At 44.9% G+C, this 23,987-nt stretch overlaps 1 protein-coding gene across 2 annotated transcripts in view; it reads right to left on the bottom strand.

Annotated features, from left to right (window-relative positions):
* The window catches only part of LOC122921874 (coiled-coil domain-containing protein 170-like), a 51,794-nt gene that overhangs the window by 11,578 nt on the left and 16,229 nt on the right, over nucleotides 1-23,987 (bottom strand). For both annotated transcript variants that reach the window (XM_044272166.1, XM_044272167.1), the window contains 3 exons: nucleotides 12,407-12,651; nucleotides 11,079-11,223; nucleotides 2,938-3,123 (listed from right to left, as the gene is read on the bottom strand). In XM_044272166.1, coding sequence (XP_044128101.1) covers nucleotides 2,938-3,123; nucleotides 11,079-11,223; nucleotides 12,407-12,651 — 576 coding nt within the window. The remainder of the gene's footprint in view (nucleotides 1-2,937; nucleotides 3,124-11,078; nucleotides 11,224-12,406; nucleotides 12,652-23,987) is intronic.

Here is a 23,987-nt window from a genome sequence, read left to right as displayed (position 1 = left end):
TTATTATATGCAAATGAGCCTCTAGGAGCAACGGGGGCGTTACCATTACACCTAGAGCCTCTGCTCTCTCTCCAACTGCCTCGCCCCTTTCCAATTTGATTGACAGGACCAGGCAGTATAAAGGTGATTGCGCCTGGCCCTGTCAAAGTGCAGAGGACACAGCCGTTGCAGAGAGAGCAGAGCCTCTAGGTGTAACAGCAACACCCCCATTGCTCCTAGAGGCTCATTTGCATATATTGAAATATCATTTTCTCAGCAGTGCGGGCACATATGAACATGGGACCAACACAGATGCCTTCAGCTGCCAAGTGCACATGTAACAGGTCAGCCAGTGTCATAGCTACAAACCTGCTGACAGATGCCCTTTAACAACATGTGAGAGAGAGAACTGGTGCACTTTACACCTGTAATCTGCATGGGTGGCCTGACATTCCCCACAATTATGAAGAGGTATGCAGCTCTTAATAACTTTGGCGTATCTCGCACCAGCACAGAAAAGATTAAAAACAGCGTAAAAAATGCTGGTCTTAATAAATCTCCTCCTCTGTTTTTACTCAATGAGTTTTCCAACTACTACATGTGGTAGTATATTGCTAGGATATAGGACAGAGTTAGGAAACCTCCGTCACTCCAGCTGTTGTGAAACTACAACTCCCAGCATGCATACTTACTCTGCTCTTCTCTGAACTCCCATAGAAATGAATGGAGCATGCTGGGAATTGTAGTTTCATAGCAGATTGCTGATCCCTGATATAGGATATGCCATCAACCTGTGATTTTCTAGGGATCTGACCTCCACAGCACATTCATTTGATTGAGGCTCTGTTGCAGTTTCCTGCGCAGTAATTACCCGGGGGCGCCAATGTGCCGATAAAAGGCAAATGCTCTCAGAAGCAGCGGATATCCCAAAAATCAGGCCCCCACCCATCATAATGTTATGGCATATCGTAGCAACATGATATGAATACCCCTTTAACGTCAGTGCTAATTAATTTCATATTACTCACTCAAAATAGCCCACCTTGATGTGATAACTGGGCTTGGGCATTTTAATCAAAATGTATACAACCAGCCTCATATACAGTTTATAAATGATGCTGAGAAGCAATAGATCAATGCAAAGCCTGTGGATGTGTGACCCATGTTCTCATTTTATATTTTTATGTCATATTATACCTGTATACTGTAGATCTGATTTACTGAATTGATATAATTCTGGCTGGGTACAGACACCACTAGGGGGAGCTAACTGGATATGGAGTTATTGTGATTCTGTCTGGGTACAGACACCACTAGGGGGAGCTAACTGGATATGGAGTTATTGTGATTCTGTCTGGGTACAGACACCACTAGGGGGAGCTAACTGCATATGGAGTTATTGTAATTCTGTCTGGGTACTGACACCACTAGGGGGAGCTAACTGCATATGGAGTTATTGTAATTCTGTCTGGGTACAGACACCACTAGGGGGAGCTAACTGTATATGGAGTTATTGTAATTCTGTCTGGGTACAGACACCACTAGGGGGAGCTAACTGTATATGGAGTTATTGTAATTCTGTCTGGGTACAGACACCACTAGGGGGAGCTAACTGGATATGGAGTTATTGTAATTCTGTCTGGGTACAGACACCACTAGGGGGAGCTAACTGTATATGGAGTTATTGTAATTCTGTCTGGGTACAGACACCACTAGGGGGAGCTAACTGTATATGGAGTTATTGTAATTCTGTCTGGGTACAGACACCACTAGGGGGAGCTAACTGTATATGGAGTTATTGTAATTCTGTCTGGGTACAGACACCACTAGGGGGAGCTAACTGGATATGGAGTTATTGTAATTCTGGCTGGGTACAGACACCACTAGGGGGAGCTAACTGGATATGGAGTTATTGTAATTCTGTCTGGGTACAGACACCACTAGGGGGAGCTAACTGGATATGGAGTTATTGTAATTCTGTCTGGGTACAGACACCACTAGGGGGAGCTAACTGTATATGGAGTTATTGTAATTCTGTCTGGGTACAGACACCACTAAGGGGAGCTAACTGTATATGGAGTTATTGTAATTCTGTCTGGGTACAGACACCACTAGGGGGAGCTAACTGGATATGGAGTTATTGTAATTCTGGCTGGGTACAGACACCACTAGGGGGAGCTAACTGGATATGGAGTTATTGTAATTCTGGCTTGGTACAGTCACCACTAGGGGGAGCTAACTGGATATGGAGTTATTGTAATTCTGGCTTGGTACAGACACCACTAGGGGGAGCTAACTGGATATGGAGTTATTGTAATTCTGGCTGGGTACAGACACCACTAGGGGGAGCTAACTGTATATGGAGTTATTGTGATTCTGGCTGGGTACAGACAACACTAGGGGGAGCTAACTGGATATGGAGTTATTGTATGGAACTGAATGGGAGCTGTATAAATCTGAATGCAATTACTTCCACCTAGTGGCAACTTCAGGAAGCTGCTAAGGGTCACTACAAACACTGGAACCAGGTCAGGATCCTGCACTCTTCCATTGCAGGCCTTAAAGCAGTCAAGTGCCCTATGTGAGACAAACTTTCCTTTACTTTATTTTAGTTTTTTTAGTTTTTTTGTAGATATCAAGTTACAGATACAAAGCAAGAGTGAAAGTGTGACCCGAGTCATGACAATACAGGTCACTTGTGTGGTTCTAGCTACAAAGCAATAGACATGACATGAAAAGTGACCTGATAAAATGCAGAAGAAACAGTCAAACTGATGAATTATCTCTGACAACTACCACTGACATTGCGAGCCGCAACCTTGGGTTATACAGACCCTCCATGTCACTCAGCGAGAAAATAAAGATGGAGCTACCAGTGCTTTGTGTTCAGTAGCTGTTTTGACTATGGTTCTCTTGTTTTTTTTTTTTAAGGGGACAAACACTTCTGTTGTATCTCACCCTCTTCAAAAATGTAACTTCCGCAGGAAGATCCGCCATTGCTTTTTTATGTTTCTCTGACTCTGCCACCAGTTTGACAATGGTGTCCCGGCTAGCTTTAGACTCCACTTCTTGGCTTGCCACGGCATCTTCAAGACTTGTTACTCTTGATTTGTGCCGTATGTATTCTTTCATCAGTTTCTCCACCTAAAAAAGAACAAGTTCATGGTCATAATAAAACAAAATCAGGAGGTCCTCCCTGAGTCAACAGGCCATCGGTGGTGGTCACTTAAATGGAGGTGAGCTTCAGAACCACAGCCACATGTACTGGAAAAGACTGCGGATCAGTGAGGGCCTGGTGGACCACACCCTTACATTTCTGGTCTACCCTAAATACAGGCTATCAATGCAAAGAAAAACAGTTGCGCTGCCTTCGATAGAATTGTCCCTATATTGCAAATCCATTAAAGACTTGCTGCAATGGGAAAGCACGGCTCCCGGACACGTGTACTTAGTCATAGCTTGTGCAAAGAGGTATCTCCCAAGGAAGAGGACCATCTCGTCATTGCCACCACTTGGAAGTAACTCCCTATGAGTCAAAATCTGACCAACAAGCCTTGGGATTTGTAATGGGAACAAAGCCAAGCCAGATACCCATCCATATTCCCTTGTCAAATCCCAAGGCTTGTTGAAAAAGTTGGATCTTGACTCATAGAGAGTCACTTCTAAGAAGTGGCGCTGGCAAGATGGTCCTCTTCCTTGGGAGATACCTCTTTGCATATTCGGAGCATTGCCAGTAAGTCTCCATACCATGGAGCACTTCCAGCAAGTATCCATACAGGACTGATCTCCTTAAAGAGGACCTGTCACCACGAAATGTAATTCAATCTGAAAGCCCCATGTTATAGAGCAGGAGAAGCCGCTATATATTTTTATGGGAAAATATTCAATCTGTAATTTATACAGTTATAGCTTAGTTTTTTCCCCACCTCCTGTGAATACCTATAGGTACAGGAGGGAGGCGTTATCAGTGATTGATGGCACTGTCTGTATAAAGGGTATATTAGACCCCCCCCCCCCCCCCCATGCTGCAAGTGATCGTCAAAAGGGAAGCGTTGCCTCCCAGCAATCGCTTGCTAGCTAGCGGAGGAGACCCCTGTTACTACATGCAGCAATGTCCTCCACAGCATGGGAAGGAGCAATCGCTATGCTATGCTCGTCCCCATGCAGGACAGCGGTGTGCCGGCGGTGGATCGTGATTACACAGCACGATCTGCCACCTGCAAATCCAGATCTTTCAGCATGAGGAAAGATCTGACTTTCCCCAATGAACGAGCATCGGGCGATCGGAGGCAGTATTAGACTGCCAGATGATAGCTAACGAGCGTTACTACGAATGCTCATCAGCGACTATTGGGCAGAAAATCTGCCCATCTAATATACCCTTAAGTGTGCATGAGAGAGAGCTGTCAGTCCCTGATAACGCCTCCTTCCTGTACCGATAGTTTTTCACAGGAAGTAGAGAAAGCAGAGATACAAATGTATGAATTATAGTTTTTACTGAATCTTTTCCCACAAAAATATATATCATTCTGCTCGGCTTCTCTTGCTCTATAACCTGGTGCTTTCGGATTGCATTGCATTTTGTGCTGACAGGTCTTCTTCAAGGAGATTCAGCACAGTATGCTTAGGCCATAGGCCGCTAATGTGTATCCCCCCCCTCTAAAAAATAAAAAAAAACTGTAGTAACATTGTCATTAGTCTTTCCTACTAACTAATAAGTTACAATTAAAAGAAAACTCTGCTTGTACTTACAACTTTTATATGTGGAACCTCCTCCTCCTGCATCCCCAAAAGTGCTGAATTCTGTCAGATTAGAAGCGCGCCCCTGACAGTAGCACACTGCGCTCGCTTGCGCTGTTCTTAGAGGAGTAGAGAACAGCACAGGCGCAGTTTGACATCACAGATTTTCAGGCATCGACGAGCTTGTTGTAAAGCTCCTCCGTGTCCCACCCAGTCATAGACAGGAGCGGCTATTTGGCGGAGCGGGGCATAGGGGGCGAGAGTTCACATAATAAGAAAACGTGGCTGATCTGTTGAAGGACACATATTCTTAAGGGCTCATGCACACGACCACGTAGTGTTTTGAGGTCCACAAATTGCGGATCTGCAAAACACAGATACCAGCCATGTGCGTTCCGCTATTTGCTAGATGGAAAGGGCCGCCCATAATAGACATGCTGTATTTTTACCCTTACTCACCCATCTGCTCCCTCGATGTCCCAGCACCACCCGTCTGGTGCTGCCTGTTGGCCTTGTTTCTGGGACTGCATCAATGATGTTTCTGACTACTCCACGTGATTGGTGCATCCAGTTTCTGGCCTGGCCTGCACCGCTGCTCCGGTCCTTGATGCTGCGCACCCTGCTGAGCCTGCAGTGATTCTGTGCCATTGACATGACTGCCACAGCCAATCACTGGCCTCAGCAGCCACATGACCACCACAACTGAAGTGCTGTGCAGGACTGACAGGACCATTTACAGTTGCAAAAAAAAGTATGTGAACCCTTTGGAATGATATGGATTTCTGCACAAATTGGTCATAAAATGTGATCTGATCTTCATCTAAGTCACAACAATAGACAATCACAGTCTGCTTAAACTAATAACACACAAATAATTAAATGTTACCATGTTTTTATTGAACACACCATGTAAACATTCACAGTGCAGGTGGAAAAAGTATGTGAACCCCTAGACTAATGACATCTCCAAGAGCTAGCTGGAGTGAGGTGTCAGCCAACTGGAGTCCAATCAATGACATGAGATTGGAGGTGTTGGTTACAGCTGCCCTGCCCCATAAAAAACACACACCAGTTCTGGGTTTGCTTTTCACAAGAAGCATTGCCTGATGTGAATGATGCCTCGCACAAAAGAGCTCTCAGAAGATCTACGATTAACCACCTCCCGACCGCCTAACGCACGGATGCGTCCGGAAGGTGGTTGATCTATTCCTCCTGGACGCATCTGTGCGTCATCTCGCAATAGCCGAGATTTCCTGTGAACGCGCGCACACAGGCGCGCGCGCTCACAGGAACTGAAGGTAAGCGAGTGGATCTCCAGCCTGCCAGGTATATTAGACGCTGTTTTGATAACAGCGTCTAATATACCTGCTACCTGGTCCTCTGGTGGTCCCTTTTGTTTGGATCGACCACCAGAGGACACAGGCAGCTCTGTAAAGTACCACAAAACACTACACTACACTACACCCCCCCCCCCGTCACTTATTAACCCTTTATGAACCACTGATCACCCCATATAGACTCCCTGATCACCCCCCTGTCATTGATCACCCCCCTGTCATTGATCACGCCCCTGTAAGGCTCCATTCAGAGGTCCGTATGATTTTTACGGATCCACTGATACATGGATCGGATCTGCAAAACACATGCGGACCTCTGAATGGAGCCTTACAGGGGGGTGATCAATGACAAGGGGGTGATCACGCATATAGACTTCCTGATCACTTCCCTGTCATTGATCACCCCCCTGTCATTGATCACCCCCCTGTAAGGCTCCATTCAGACGTCCGTATGATTTTTACGAATCCACTGATACATGGATCGGATCCGCAAAACACATGCAGACCTCTGAATGGAGCCTTACAGGGGGGTGATCAATGACAGAGGGGTGATCACCCATATAGACTCCCTGATCACCTCCGTCATTGATCACCCCCCTGTAAGGCTCCATTCAGACGTCCTTATGATTTTTACGGATCCACTGATACATGGATCGGATCCGCAAAACACATGCGGACGTCTGAATGGAGCCTTACAGGGGGGTGATCAATGACAAGGGGGTGATCACGCATATAGACTTCCTGATCACTTCCCTGTCATTGATCACCCCCCTGTCATTGATCACCCCCCTGTAAGGCTCCATTCAGACGTCCGCATGTGTTTTGCGGATCCGATCCATGTATCCGTGGATCCGTAAAAAATCATACGGACGTCTGAATGGAGCCTTACAGGGGGGTGATCACCCATATAGACTCCCTGATCACCCCCCTGTCATTGATCACCCCCTGTAAGGTTCCATTAAGACGTCCGTATGCGTTTTGCGGATCCGATCCATGTATCCGTGGATCCGTAAAAAATCATACGGACGTCTGAATGGAGCCTTACAGGGGGGTGATCAATGACAGGGGGGTTATGACCCCATATAGACTCCCTGATCACCCCCCTGTCATTGATCACCCCCTGTAAGGCTCCATTCAGACGTCCGTATGCGTTTTGCGGATCCGATCCATGTATCCGTGGATCCGTAAAAAATCATACGGACGTCTGAATGGAGCCTTACAGGGGGGTGATCAATGACAGGGGGGTGATCAATGACAGGGGGGTGATCACCCCATATAGACTCCCTGATCACCCCCCTGTCATTGATCACCCCCTGTAAGGCTCCATTCAGACATTTTTTGGGGCCCAAGCTAGTGGAAATTTTTTGTTTGTTTTTGTTTTTTCTTACTAAGTCTCATATTCCACTAACTTGTGTCAAAAAATAAAATCTCACATGAACTCGCCATACCCCTCACGGAATCCAAATGCGTAACATTTTTTAGACATTTATATTCCAGACTTCTTCTCACGCTTTAGGGCCCCTAAAATGCCAGGGCAGTATAAATACCCCACATGTGACCCCATTTCGGAAAGAAGACACCCCAAGGTATTCCGTGAGGGGCATATTGAGTCTATGAAAGATTGAAATTTTTGTCCCAAGTTAGCGGAAAGGGAGACTTTGTGAGAAAATACAAAAAAAATCCATTTCCGCTAACTTGTGCCAAAAAAAAAAATTCTAGGAACTCGCCATGCCCCTCACGGAATACCTTGGGGTGTCTTCTTTCCAAAATGGGGTCACTTGTGGGGTAGTTATACTGCCCTGGCAATTTAGGGGCCCAAATGTGTGAGAAGTACTTTGCTATCAAAATGTGTAAAAAATGGCCTGCGAAATCCGAAAGGTGCTCTTTGGAATATGTGCCCCTTTGCCCACCTAGGCTGCAATAAAGTGTCACACATCTGGTATCGCCGTACTCAGGAGAAGTTGGGCAATGTGTTTTGGGGTGTCATTTTACATATACCCATGCTGGGTGAGAGAAATATCTTGGCAAAAGACAACTTTTCCCATTTTTTTATACAAAGTTGGCATTTGACCAAGATATTTATCTCACCCAGCATGGGTATATGTAAAATGACACCCCAAAACACATTCCCCAACTTCTCCTGAGTACGGCGATACCAGATGTGTGACACTTTATTGCAGCCTAGGTGGGCAAAGGGGCACATATTCCAAAGAGCACCTTTCGGATTTCGCAGGCCATTTTTTACACATTTTGATAGCAAAGTACTTCTCACACATTTGGGCCCCTAAATTGCCAGGGCAGTATAACTACGCCACAAGTGACCCCATTTTGGAAAGAAGACACCCCAAGGTATTCCGTGAGGGGCATGCGGAGTTCCTAGAATTTTTTATTTTTTGTCGCAAGTTAGTGGAATATGAGACTTTGTAAGGAAAAAAATTAAAAATAAAAAAATCATCATTTTCCGCTAACTTGTGACAAAAAATAAAAAATTCTAGGAACTCGCCATGCCCCTCACGGAATACCTTGGGGTGTCTTCTTTCCAAAATGGGGTCACTTGTGGGGTAGTTATACTGCCCTGGCAATTTAGGGGCCCAAATGTGTGAGAAGTACTTTGCTATCAAAATGTGTAAAAAATGGCCTGCGAAATCCGAAAGGTGCTCTTTGGAATGTGTGCCCCTTTGCCCATCTAGGCTGCAAAAAAGTGTGACACATCTGGTATCGCTGTACTCAGGAGAAGTTGGGGAATGTGTTTTGGGGTGTCATTTTACATATACCCATGCTGGGTGAGATAAATATCTTGGTCAAATGCCAACTTTGTATAAAAAAATTGGAAAAGTTGTCTTTTGCCAAGATATTTCTCTCACCCAGCATGGGTATATGTAAAATGACACCCCAAAACACATTGCCCAACTTCTCCTGAGTACGGCGATACCAGATGTGTGACACTTTATTGCAGCCTAGGTGGGCAAAGGGGCACACATTCCAAAGTGCACCTTTCGGATTTCGCAGGCCATTTTTTACACATTTTGATTGCAAACTACTTCTCACACATATGGGCCCCTAAATTGCCAGGGCAGTATAAGTACGCCACAAGTGACCCCATTTTGGAAAGAAGACACCCCAAGGTATTCCGTGAGGGGCATGGCGAGTTCCTAGAATTTTTTATTTTTTGTCGCAAGTTAGTGGAATATGAGACTTTGTAAGAAAATAAATAAATAAATCATCATTTTCCGCTAACTTGTGACAAAAAATAAAAAGTTCTATGAACTCACTATGCCCATCAGCGAATACCTTAGGGTGTCTACTTTCCGAAATGGGGTCATTTGTGGGGTTTTTCTACTGTCTGGGCATTGTAGAACCTCAGGAAACATGACAGGTGCTCAGAAAGTCAGAGCTGCTTCAAAAAGCGGAAATTCAAATTTTTGTACCATAGTTTGTAAACGCTATAACTTTTACTCAAACCATTTTTTTTTTGCCCAAACATTTTTTTTTTATCAAAGACATGTAGAACAATAAATTTAGCGAAAAATTTATATATGGATGTCGTTTTTTTTGCAAAATTTTACAGCTGAAAGTGAAAAATGTCATTTTTTTGCAAAAAAATCGTTACATTTCGATTAATAACAAAAAAAGTAAAAATGTCAGCAGCAATAAAATACCACCAAATGAAAGCTCCATTAGTGAGAAGAAAAGGAGGTAAAATTCATTTGGGTGGTAAGTTGCATGACCGAGCGATAAACGGTGAAAGTAGTGTAGTGCAGAAGTGTAAAAAGTGGCCTGGTCATGAAGGGGGTTTTAGCTAGCGGGGTTAAAGTGGTTAAGAATTGTTGACTTGCATAAAGCTGGAAAGGGTTATGAAAGTATCTCCAAAAGCCGTCCTGTAAAGATGACTGCAAGAGCAAAGCACAGGCTGCTCAATGAAGTGAAGAAGAATCCTAGAGTGACAGCTAAAGACTTACAAAAGTCTCTGGCATATGCTCTGTTAGCGAATCTACGATACGTAAAACACTAAACAAGAATGGATTTCATGGGAGGACACCACAGAAGAAGCCACTGCTCTCCAAAAAAACATTGCTGCACGTTTACAGTTTGCACAAGAGCACCTGGATGTTCCACAGCAGTACTGGCAAAATATTCTGTGGACAGATGAAACCAAAGTTGAGTTGTTTGGAAGAAACACACAACACTATGTGTGGAGAAAAAGAGGCACAGCACACCAACATCAAAACCTCATCCCAACTGTGAAGTATGGTGGTGGGGGCATCATGGTTTGGGGCTGCTTTGCTGCCTCAGGGCCTGGACGGATTGCTATCATCGAAGGAAAAATGAATTCCCAAGTTTATCAAGACATTTTGCAGGAGAACTTAAGGCCATCTGTCCACCAGCTGAAGCTCAACAGAAGATGGGTGTTGCAACAGGACAACGACCCAAAGCATAGAAGTAAATCAACATCAGAATGGCTTAAACAGAAGAAAATACGCCTTCTGGAGTGGCCCAGTCAGAGTCCTGACCTCAACCCGATTGAGATGCTGTGGCATGACCTCAAGAAAGCGATTCACACCAGACATCCCAAGAATATTGCTGAACTGAAACAGTTCTGTAAAGAGGAATGGTCAAGAATTACTCCTGACCGTTGTGCGCGTCTGATCTGCAACTACAGGAAACGTTTGGTGGAAGTTATTGCTGCCAAAGGAGGTTCAACCAGTTATTAAATCCAAGGGTTCACATACTTTTTCCACCTGCACTGTAAATGTTTACATGGTGTGTTCAATAAAAGCATGGTAACATGTAATTCTTTGTGTGTTATTAGTTTAAGCAGACTGTGATTGTCTATTGTTGTGACTTAGATGAAGATCAGATCACATTTTATGATCAATTTGTGCAGAAATCCATATCATTCCAAAGGGTTCACATACTTTTTATTGCAACTGTAAATGGTCAGTTTTTGGCTTTTTTTTCTACCTTCCCCTCCTAGTTAACCTTTAAAATCCTTTTAACTGTATCACAGAGTAAGAGGCTTACCTTTCTCACCAAAGCATCCAGGGGATCCTCATGTTCCTCAAAGTCTATATTCAGACAGGAGGACAACCGCTCAACACACTCCTGTAGTCTATTCCCCAGACCACTGCTTTTCTGTTCAGCTTTTTCTCTTTCAATCAGATGTAATCTACATTTTAATATAAAATATTAATATATTTTATTACTATCCATAAGAGCAGGGGTGCACCGACTAAGAGGCGAGGTGAGGCGATTGCCTTAGGCGGCACCAGGTAGGGACAAGTAGGGGGCAACAGAAAGGCCTTGGGCATCGCCGTTTGCAGTGTGGAAGCGTTCATCACTGCATATTCAACTGTATTGCTATATTAACCAGTATGTTAGAACTCTATGTAATGTTTTCCAAGTATGCCTCTAACAGTAAGGCTGGAGGGAAGGGGTTAGGTTGAGAATTTTGCATGGGGGGGTGGGGGCGTCATTTCCGTTTTCGCCTCAGGCAGCAGAAATGCTAGGTACACCCCCGCATAAGAAAGGTCCTGAAATTCTCCAGTTTTTACATTAGGCACTGGAACACACAATAGCCTGGCATTTCCTGTCTTCTATAGCAGCGTCATTGTAGCTGCCATAAAGTTCAAAAAACCTGCCGCACGCTCTGTACAAAAACACAATGGCCCTGTCTGATTTATCAAGGCTGGCGCGTGTTCCGCTGACCTTGACAGAGTCTGCGCTGCTGGAGGAGGCATGCAATTTATAACCATACCTGCCTCCTGCGGCTCTCCACGTGCCGGAATGAAACTGTTCATTATTTACGTCAGTTTGTGGCATAAATAATGATGAATTAGCCCTTGCAGCGCCCTCACTCCACCCTCCCCACAACATCTTTTTATAGACTTGGCAAAGGTGGCGTGAAATGCAGACTGCGACCGGAAAAGTCGCAAATCTGGTGGAGTTCAGACTATTCTATGCCAAAAAGAGGCAAAAGAGGAATGATAAATATGGCTGCATACAAGAATATTTTTATATGTACAATAATTGATAAATGCCCCTCAGTGGCCGTGCACATGACCGTATTTTGCATTGCGTGTGTTATCCGTTTTACAAATGAACTGGACACCGACCCAATGGGGGTAATCACATCTCCGTTTTTATCACAGATCCATGTGTCCGATCTGAGAATCTATCGCAAGTCCTATTCTGGCCCATTTTTGCAGACGAGAATAACCCTTTCTATCAATGGGAGTGAGAAAAAAAACGTAATGCTCACGGAAGCGATCCGTTTTTTAAATATTCTTTCATTGTCAGCCATGTGCATGGGGCCTTACAGTCCTATCAAATAAGGGGGCTTTACCACTTACCTTAATCGGTTCTCCAGTTCTTTAATCCGCTCAGTTAACTCTTTGTTCTCTCTGCGGAGAGAGTGCTTCTCAGCGCTTATTTCAGCTTTTTCACTAGCCGTATGGTCAAACTCCTTGATATGTTCTTTCAGGCTCTGCACATGGGACGACTGGCGGGCGCACATCTCTTTGTATTTTTCTAGCTCCTCTTTCATTTCTTGAAAGTAGACATCTTTAGCTGACAGTCGTTTCTTTAGGTCGGAAACCTGAAAAGTAAAGGAATGAAACACATGATCGATCGGTTGCTATGCAAGATGAAAATGTAAAAAAGAATGCTCGATGATCTGTCCTTTTTGAGACTTTTGCAAAAGTACAACTCCCAGCATCACCGAACAGCTGAGTGTTGTAGTTCTGCAAGAGCTGAAGGTTGGAGTCCACTTTTAAAAGGGACACTTTATGCAAACGTTTTACACTGTTCTGCCTAGAGCGGGGCCGGAGGGGCAGTGTATGATGCAGGGAGTCATCCCTGGGTAGGTCCACCCATGAAAATCCACCGTGGCTCCGCAGCTAAATTAGCATGCAAATTTTGACAAGGATTTTGCCATAGTTGACGGGATTGCCCCTAATTTTCAGAGACAGCCCCTGTAAATTCCGGCTGTTCCGGGTCAAAAATGGTCAGTGTTTATATAAAGCCCCACCCATAAATGTGGGTGTTTCTTGGGGCATGGCCTGGTTATCCAAACTAAATAAACTAACGTTTAGGAGGCAGGAAATGCTCAACCCCAAGTGCAGTTGTGCATCTATACCCGGGGGAGCAAATCCGGCACATGTGGTCCGTCGCTAATGGCGATCCCCAGCAAAAAATGCATACAATGGAGGATGCCCGCGGGCTCTGGTATGTCCTTCATATAAGGATATATTGGCTAAAGTCTCATTTTAACATCAGTGTGAGGGTTTAGTCAGATTTTGTTGATTGCATCCACCACAGTAGTGCACCTATTCTTGTAAATGTTTATTTCATATAGTCAATTACATCCACACACTTTATTATCTGGTGTAGGATGTCTTTGTGGCACTTGTGGTCCGCTGCGGGCATCCTTCATTGTATGCATTTTTTGCTGGGGATCGCCATTAGCGACGGAATACATGTGCAGGATTTGCTCCCCCGGGTATAGATGCACAACTGCACATGGGGTTGAGCATTTCCTGCCTCCTAGGACCACGTTAGTTTATATATGTATGCCTGGAGGTGTATTAACTCCAAATTTGAATGTGCCTTGATTTTCATCCAATGGGAACATGTAGGTGCACCTGTGAGGCCTGCGTCCTATTAGTCAGCCTTGGGTGGGACTCACAGCCTACTCCCTCCTCCCATTTTATGTGTAGTTTCACACTGGAGGCAACTGGGAGCTATTTGCTGTGAGTCGGACCTTACGCTTCTGTAATGCGCCCACTGGCTCCTGGTATTGCCCATACGGCACAGGTAGGTTAGCGTTAGGTCCCGTGTCACTTGAGATACCTTGACGTGGTACGCGGGCCCTGGTATGTCCTTCATATAAGGATATATTGGCTAAAGTCTCATTTTAACATCAGTGTGAGGGTTTAGTCAGATTTTGTTGATTGCATCCACCACAGTAGTGCACTTATTCTTGTAAATGTTTATTTCACGTGGCCTAGTTATCCCAAATTTGCAAATAGCAAAGGTGGCAAATATGGATTTTGCTGCAGATTTGTCATGTATTTAGCCTATCTATTTTGTTGCTAATGCAAACCTTTGCTGATTTCCTGTCCGATACCAGGCATATACATTTAAAGCATATATGCCTGTGTGAACACACCCTTATTCAGGCTAACGCCTAACATATTGTGTTAGTTCTGCCTAAAGCAGGGATGCTCAACCTGCGGCTCTCCAACTGTTGCAAAACTACAACTCCCAGCATGCCCTAATAGCTGTAGGCTGTCCAGGCATGCTGGGAGTTGTAGTTTTGCAACAGCTGGAGGGGCGCAGGTTGAGCATCCCTGGCCTAGAGCACTCCCCGACATTAGTCACAGTATACTGTTATATGTGGAAAGTATTCGCTGCCACCTCTGGTGACAAACGGAACTGCGTGTGTCAAACGGCAAATAAAAAAAATGAATTCCTTTAAAAATGGCAAACCCATCAATTATGGTGATTTTCCAGGTATTTGGTGTCAACAGGGTCTGATGCACCTAAAAGTATGTCAATTATGTTCTGAATAAAAGGTATTATGTATGTATATATATATTTGTCCAGCCCCATTTTGTTTTACTTGGTGCAGCCAAACCATAAGGATTATGCTTCTTTTTATTAAAAACAAAACCACATTTTGGCTTAAAAACTTACTTTCTAAAACAAAAATGTATTGAAAAATATAATTAATCATCATTATTACACTTTCCATTCCCTACTGTGTAAAACTGCCAAGGACTACAACTATTTTCCAGGGAGATTTTCGCTGGACTCGGAGCACAGAACGCTCTGCAGAAAAGGAGCACTTCCCCTGCCTATCAGGAATAATGGCTGAATACTTAATACTTCGCTCTAACGCCTAATGACGGACACCACCGAGAATACAGGACTTATATCGGGCCAAAAAACTATGAAATAATAGTTAAAGTCCAAAAGGAGAAAATGTTTCAGATTCTACTTTTTACAATATCTTAAACAGATGAGTATCCTAAAGCTACTAACCCTTAGAGGGGTTGTCCCATAAAAAATATTCTTCTTTTTTTAAACCATCTTATCTGAATACTTTTGAAATTACCTGCAGTTAGTGTTATAGTTATTCAATAAAGTGTATCTGCATAGCGCCACCTGCTGTTTGCTCTTTTCCTTATTTCTCTGTCCACCTTACTGAGGTGGTCGCACATGCTCACTTCCATCCTATAACTGCCACCAGCTGTATCTTCTGTTAGAAGCTGTGAAAGTTACAGGGAAAGAGCTGTGGCAGAAAGGACACGCCCCTGAGGAAGGATACGCTCCTTAAGCTGTGATCGGGCAAGAGCTGCAACAGAAAAGACATACCCCTTCAGCTAAATAAATGTAGCAGAGCAAATGGAGAAATGGATGGGGAGATCTCTGGATCCATGTGAGGTACAGGGCTGGTTCTAGCTTTGTTAGAGGTTGTCATGCACTATATAATGTCTTATTTTCATTGTTTTACATTATTCATAGGATAACCCCTTTAATGTAAATGAAGCAGGGCTCCCACCTACCATATGCATTTACAACACTGCAAACCCTTTGAGCATTATTGTTGTTAAATTTGGAGCGTTTAAAGGGGTTTTCCCATCTTAGACAATGGGGGCATATCGCTAGAATATGCCCCCATTGTCTGATAGGTACGGGTCCCACACCTATAACGAGAACGGAGCGGGGAGCGCTGTGGCTGGAGGACCCCAGATTTCCCGGGGTCTGTCCACCACCAAGCGCTAATCCCCGCCTCTCCCATAGAAGTGAATGGGAGCGTGGCACGCATGCGCGGCCCATGCTCCAATTCATTTCTATGGGGCAGATGGCAATAGCTATTTTCGGCGGCCCCATAGAAATGAATGGAGGGCGGTTGCACATGCGCAGTGCGCTCTCCTTCCCTTTCGGGGCTCCGTTCTCGATATACTATAGGATAGGGCTAGGATATGCCCTCATATCCTAGCGATATGCCCCTATTGTCTGAGATGACAAAACCCCTTTAAGCCCTGCCCCTAGGAATGCCCCAAACCTGTCAGGAATGCCCACCTTACACAAGCACCAATATTTGGCCTGAGACAGTCCAAATTTGCTGGCTTGTCTATGAAAATTAGGGACAAGCCGAGCAAATTTGAGACTTTTGGCAACTGTAATACTGATGCCTTCTCATGTGGCAGAGGGACAGGCAGGGAAATGGCAATGGCATCCCCCTAGGGCAGCATGTGGAGCTATAGTTGATATAGGCAGCGAGTGTGCCAACCAACTATTTTGACTTTTTAACCACTATCCAGGGAGCTTGAGTTCACTTGGAATAGTCCTGGTGTGATTGGCAGCTGACCCACGAGGGTCAGGCATTACTCATAGTCAAAAACAGATCCAGGTCAGGGAAGACAGAGTACATGAAAATCCGTAAAACTAGTCCAAGGTCAAGGCAGGCAGCAAAAGGTTAATACAGTAAACATGGACAGGTCAGAGGCTGGTACATGGGCAGACAAAAAGAAAAGCATACCTTCACTAGTAAACTAGAAAACCTAAACCTCAGGCATCCTCCCATAGGGGAAGGTGCCTTAGATACCTTAAAGTGACCAGCCAAAAGCGCGCAGGAGCACTAGAGACAAACCAGGAGGCCTTCACAGAGAAGCGCAGGCTGTGGCCTGCAGAATCCACGTGAGATGCCGGCAGACCTGCTGCTGGGTAGCGGGAAGGTAAGCAGGACAGGAGAACCAAGGTGAGTCAATAGCACCCTTGTATGCCTGGAGGAAGGGGACAGCAGCGGGCACGGGCCACCATTTCAACAATATCGCAGCTATATTCTGATTTGTTTGCAATAAGCTGCTGAGCTCCACCTAGTGGTGGCAGTTGAGAACCAGAATTATGAGATCTATAATAAATATCTACTACAACCACAACCACTACAAAGATGTATTAAGAAATGAACACAGGGCCCAAAAAGCTTTTAAAGGTGAAGAACATGGGACCTAAACTCTATGAAATTTTGCATTACTTTGGTTCAGTCCTGTCAACAGGGTGTGGAGTCTAACGTGTGCCATAGGGCCCTAGGATTTCTAGCTGTACCCCCGTGGATACATTGCAGCTTCTATTTTATGGTCCTCTCCAAATCTGATGCATTTGCAGGGGGTTTTCCCAAAGTGTGGCAACTATTCAATTCTTTCCCCATTATATTTTAGTTTGAAGGGATATTACAGGTTTCATAAGGGAAGGACGGCTGACACACTGAATTCACTTGACATGGCAGAAGTATCCCACTTTAGTGACTAGGAAAAGGTCAAGTACATTTTTCATATTGCTGAAAATTGCACCTTATTATAGGCAGTAATACACACCATCTCACTGCATTAGATAGAATACAAGGCTCGGCCACCGCCATGTACGTGAGACCTAAGCACAGTGCGCAAAAGTGCAATAGTAGTCTATCCATAATACCGCTATTAAAGGTCTCATGAAGACAAACTCTGTCCATATGCCTAATTACATAGTTTAGGCTACTTTCACACTAGCGGCAGGACAGATCCGACAGGCTGTTCATCCTGTCGGATCCGTCCTGCCGCTATTTTGCCGTGCCGCCGGACTGCCGCTCCGTCCCCATTGACTAAAAGTACTGCATGTCCAACTTTTTAGTCCGGCGACCTCTCACCGCGCACTGCCGTCCGGCGGCACGGCGAAATAGCGGCAGGACGGATCTGACAGGGTGAACAGCCTGTCGGATCCATCCTGCCGCTAGTGTGAAAGTACCCTTTCACACTAGCGTTCTTCTTTTCTGGCATAGAGTTCCATCACAGGGGCTCTATACCGGAAAAAAACTGATCAGGCATATCCCCATGCATTCTGAATGAAGAGTAGTCTGTTCAGGATGCATCAGGATGTCTTCAGTTCAGTCATTTTGACTGATCAGGCAAAAGATAAAACCGCAGCATGCTACAGTTTTATCTCCGGCGAAAAAAACTGAAGACATGCCTGAACGCCGGATCCGGCATTTTTCCCCATAGGAATGTATTAGTGCCGAATCCAGCATTCAAAATACGGGAATGCCGGATTTGTCCTTCTGGTCTGCGTATGCGCAGACCGGTATAAATATGAAAAAAAGTTACAAGATGGATCAGTCTGTCCGCATGACAAGCGGAGAGACGGATCCGTTCTTGCAATGCATTTGTGAGAAGGATCCGCATCCGGATGCGTCTCACAAATGCTTTCAGTCACATCCAGATCGGCGGATCCGGCGGGCAGTTCCGACGACGGAACTGCCCGCCGGATCACACCGCCACAAGTGTGAAAGTAGCCTAGTATGGTTTAAAAAATACATAAGTCCATCAAGTTCAACAAAGGGATAGGTGGGGACACGAATCCCAGAAGGAAGTGAGACTCAGATTTCTACATATTTTAATGTAATTTACTTTTAAGAATTCATCTAAACCCTTTTAGAAACTGTCCACTGTTCCTGCTGTGACCACGTCCTGAGGAAGTCTATTCCACAGATTCACAGTTCTTACAGTAAAGAAGTTTTGACGCTTCTGAAGACTGAACTGTTTCTTCTCCAGTCGGAGACAGCTCTGCCTTGTCTTTTGAGGGCATTTGACATGGAACTGTTTTTCCACATTATATTTTTTGTAGGGCCCATTTATATATTTGTATAGGTTAATCAAACCCCCCCCCCCCCCTTAGACGTCTCTTCTGAAGACTAAATACATTTATTATTTTAATCTTTCTTCATAACTGTCTATTTGCCTAATTAGGGTACACCAATGTCAAGAAGGTGGTCCCCAGCTCCAAATCTGCCAGACTTGAGTGTTCATTGGCCATTACATGAACCGCTATTGCCTGCCATGTAATACTACATTTCCCCTGTAGTGGCCGCTGCAGGGGAAGTGCCTGGCTAGCCATAGCTTCCCCAGCAAAATCAGCCGATCGCCAGTGCAGCTGCCATGTGACAGGGGTTGTGTGTGGTATGGCCTTTAAGTGTATTTCTAAGGGGGTGACATTAAGATCTATGTAGACCATGTACCCATGTGGTAACGTATAAATTCTGTATTAATTTCATATCTAGGTCAATCATTTTGCGCCGAATCATTTTATAATACGACCCCACTTCCATAAAAGTTGGGACACTGTGTAAAATGTAAATAAAAACAGAAGGCAATCGTTTGCAAATCTCATAGACTCATATTTTATTCACAGTAGATCATAGAACACATATCAGGTGTGGGTGTTGAAGGTGACGCATTTTACCATTTCATGAAAAAACTAACTCACTTAGAGCTTGATGGCAGCAACGCATCTCAAAAAATAATTCTGACGGGCAACAAAAGGCTAAAAAAGTAAGTGATACTAAGTCACGTGACTGGGTATAAAAGGAGTGCGTAGGAGAGGCAGAGTCTCTCAGAAGCAAAGATGGCAGAAGTTCACCAATCTGCCAAAAATTGCATCTAAAAACTGTGGAAAATTTTCAGAAAAATGCTCCTCAGCATAAAATTGTGGAGACCTTGAATATTGCACCATCTACAGTATATAACATCAGCAATAGATTCAGAGAATCTGGAGAAATCTTCACAAGGGGCAAGGCCTGTCAATATAGGAGGCTCACGATCTAAAGGCCCTCAGGCAGCACTGCATTAAAAACAGGCGTGATTCTGTACTGGAAATCACTGCATGGGCTCAGGAACACTGTCAGATCACTGTCTGTGACCACAGCTCATTGTGAAGTCCACAAATGCAAGTTAAAGCTGTATCATGCAAAGAAGAAGCCATATGTCAACACGAACCAGAAACACCACCGTCTTCTCTGGGCCAAAGCTCATTTCAAACAGACTGTGGTAAAATGGAAAACTGTTTTGTGGTCAGATGAATCAAAACGTAAAATTATTTTTGAAAACCAAGTACAATCTGTTCTGCGGACTCAAGAGGAAAGGGACCATCCAGCTTGAGATGGGGAAACAGCTCTCCTTGTCTGAACACTGTGTGTAGATTAAATTAAATTATCTGGACTGACATTCTGCTGTTTGGCCACAAGATGCCGCTGTTTCCTAAACAGAGCTACAGACTACATAGTTCCATATTCATGAGAGGCGGAGTTACACACAGAGCCTGGCGAAGAAGAGAAAGGGAGCAGCCATCTTAGAGGGAGCTGAGACTGAGGAACTGTGTCAGCAGAGGATCTGACGGCATCTAGGTGTGGGAGCATACATCAGTGACCAGAGCTGCAGCTAAGTGAAGCTGATCGTGTCCAAGACCCTGATCCTGTCCAGAGGAAGGAGGATCCAGGAACGCTGATGAGAGCTGAGAAGCAAAGCTACATACACTGCAGGACCGCATGCTTGTTGGAGAGGCATTTGTTCTGTTCAGAGTCACCAGCCGATGCAGAGCCGGGTCGGTAAGATCGTGCACAAACCTCATTACAGTGTTGGCGCCTAGAGACTGAGACCAGGCCTGTAGTTAGTTAGTTAGGGTTTCTGTGTCAGGCCACAAGAGTTGCTGCTGTCCATTGCAAGGACTCCATAACTTAAAAAGTGACATTTCATACTGGAGAGCTGATAAACTTCCCACAAACTCAAGCCAGGCTGGTGTATACTCAGGAGGAATACTCAAGCACCTGCTACAGGACCAGTTGTAAGATTGTAAGCCGCTGTGCTGCACCGCAGGCTAGCCCGCACCACACACCGAAACATTTTTTTTGGGTAATAACAGGTAAGGTGTGGCAGTTTAGTTGTGCCCGCCAGTTGGCAAATTACCACACTTTCCTCCTGCATCCATCGGAGGGCGCCACGCTGTGCAGCACAAGGGTCTCAGCCTTTGGGATGGAGGTATGTTAATTTATTGTATGTTCCCATCATTTGTGGTTTTGTTTATTACCACATTTAAAGGGAACCTGTCACCGGGATTTTGTGTATAGAGCTGGGGACATGGGTTGCTAGATCGCCGCTAGCACATCCGCAATATCCAGTCCCCATAGCTCTGTGTGCTTTTATTGTGTAAAAAAAAACTATTTGATACATATGCAAATTAACCTGAGATGAGTCCTGTCCCTGACTCATCTCACATACAGGACTCATCTCAGGTTAATTTGCATATGTATCAAATCGTTTTTTTTACACAATAAAAGCACACAGAGCTATGGGGACTGGGTACTGCGGATGTGCTAGCGGCGATCTAGCAACCCATGTCCTCAGCTCTATACACAAAATCCTGGTGACAGGTTCCCTTAAAGTAAAATTCTGTTTTGGCAAAAGCTGGTGGTAGAGTTGTTTTTCTCATTCGTCACTTCGCTGTATCCTGGGGAGCCCATCCCAGTACATGGCTTACAATCAGCACGCCATTCAAAAGCCTGGCCTGCATCTCTGATGCAGGCATTTTCAATGCTGAACAGTATATAGAGTTTTTAGAACAACATAGGCACCAATCAAGGGAAGGCCTTGCATATTTCAGCAGGACAATGCTAAACCACATACTGCATCCATCACAACAGCATGGCTTCTCAGATGAAGAGTCTGGGTGCTGCCTGCCAGCAGTCTGGACCTTTTACCAATAGAAGACATTGGGAGAATAATGAAACAAAAAATCTGGCTAAGGCTACTTTCACACGAGCGTTCTGCTGTCCGCTCGTGAGCTCCGTTTGAAGGGGCTCACGAGCGGAGCAGCACGCTTCCGTCCAGCCCTGATGCAGTCTGAATGGATGCGGATCCGCTCAGACTGCATCAGTCTGGCGGCGTTCAGCCTCCGCTCCGCTCGCCTCCACGCGGCCAGGCGGACAGCTGAACGCTGCTTGCAGCGTTCAGCTGTCCGCCTGGCCGTGCGGAGGCGTGCGGATCCATCCAGACTTACAATGTAAGTCAATGGGAACGGATCCGCTTGAAGATGACACCATATGGCTCAATCTTCAAGCGGATCCGTCCCCCATTGACTTTACATTGAAAGTCTGAACGGATCCGCTCAGGCTACTTTCGCACTTAGAAATTTTTCTAAGTTATTAATGCAGACGGATCCGTACTGAACGGAGCCTCCGTCTGCATTAATATGATCGGATCCGATCGAACGCTAGTGTGAAAGTAGCCTAAAAAGACCCAGGACTGCTGATCAGCTAGAAACCTCCACCAGAAAAGAATGAGACAAGATTAATCTCCCAAAACTCCAGCACTTGGTCTCTCCTCGCTTCCCAGATGATTACAGACTGTTGTTAATAGAAAAGAGGATTCTACACAGTGGTAGACATGGTCCTGGCCCAACTTTTTTGAGATGCGTTGCTGTCATCAAGTTCTAAATGAGCTAATTTTTTTCATGAAATAGTAAAATGTCTCGCTTTCATCATCTGATATGTTCTATGATCTACTGTGAATAAATTATGGCTTTATGAGATTAGTAAATTATTGCATTCTGTTTTTGGGGGTTGTATAGCTTTATGTCACTCAGAGCTGATTTTTCTGAAACAAAGCTCCAAAGCTCGTCTAGTCGTAGGAGCCAAAAGATACAGATCTGATCTGTGAGATGTGACCGTTGGGACCCCTGCTGATCACAAAAACGAGTTGCCAGAGTGCCATAACTGAATGGTTATGATGCCCGTGATGAGAACATAGTCCTACCACTTTACAAATCACTGGTCAGACCACACATGGAGGACTGTGTACAGTTCTGGGCTCCTGTGAACAAGGCAGACATAGCAGAGCTGGAGAGGGTCCAGAGGAGGGCAACTAAAGTAATCACTGGAATGGGGGGTCTACAGTACCCTGAAAGATTATCAGCATTTAGGGTTAAGAAAAAAGACGTCTGAGGGGAGATCTAATTACTATGTATAAATATATCAGGGGTCAGTACAGAGATCTCTCCTATCATCTATTTATCCCCAGGACTGTGACTGTGACGAGGGGACATCCTCTGCGTCTGGAGGAAAGAAGGTTTGTACACAAACATAGAAGAGGATTCTTTACGGTAAGAGCAGTGAGACTATGGAGCTCTCTGCCTGAGGAGGTGGTGATGGTGAGTACAATGAAGGAATTCAAGAGGGGCCTGGATGTATTTCTGGAGCGTAATAATATTACAGGCTATAGCTACTAGAGAGGGGTCGTTGATCTAGGGAGTTATTCTGATTGCCTGATTGGAGTCGGGAAGGAATTGTTTCCCCTAAAGTGAGGAAAATTGGCTTCTACCTCACAGGGGTTTTGTTTTTTGCCTTCCTCTGGATGAACTTGCAGAATAACATACCGAACTGGATTGACAGATGTCTTTTTTCAGCATTATAAACTATGTTACTATGTTACTATGAATGGAGTGATTAAACTCTATGGACTGGACTGGCAGAAATAGCCGAGCGATGTACTCAGAAATAGCCGAGCGTAATCTCACAGAGTTGAGTGGAGCGGCATCTCATTCTTGTGATTGTTGGGGGTCCCAGTGGTCAGACCCCAAATGGATTACTTATGCCCTATCCATTGGGTAAGGGATAACTCTTAAGATGGGTGAGATGACTATGCAGGAACCTGGACCTGTCAATCAATGAGGGATGAGCTAGCAAGGGTGCACAATGGCTTCATCCAGCCCTCGGTGCACTTAACTGCTCATTTGCATATGGATTAAAAGTACTTTTTCTCCAGATATGGGGCTCATGCACACAATGCCCGTTTCGTGCATTGGGGACTGCAAATTGTGGCTGGCGCAGACAGATGCAGACCTATTCAACTTGAATGGATCCATGATCCATCTGCACCGCAAAAAAATAGAACAAGTAGAATTCAAGTGAATGCGTCCGAATCCGTGATGCGGTGCACAAATGAGTGGTGCCCGCATATTGCAGTATATATGTATATAGGAAACAGACGAATCGGCTGCGGGGCCTGGTCTGTGCAAGCGATCTTGACTAGCCGCAGGAGTAGGGGTTGCACAGAAGGAGGG

Source organism: Bufo gargarizans, chromosome 11 (genome assembly GCF_014858855.1).
Source record: "Bufo gargarizans isolate SCDJY-AF-19 chromosome 11, ASM1485885v1, whole genome shotgun sequence".
NCBI classification, from domain to species: Eukaryota; Metazoa; Chordata; class Amphibia; order Anura; family Bufonidae; genus Bufo; species Bufo gargarizans.
The sequence above is the reverse complement of the archived record's forward strand: the minus strand, read 5'-3'. Positions and strand labels throughout refer to the sequence as shown.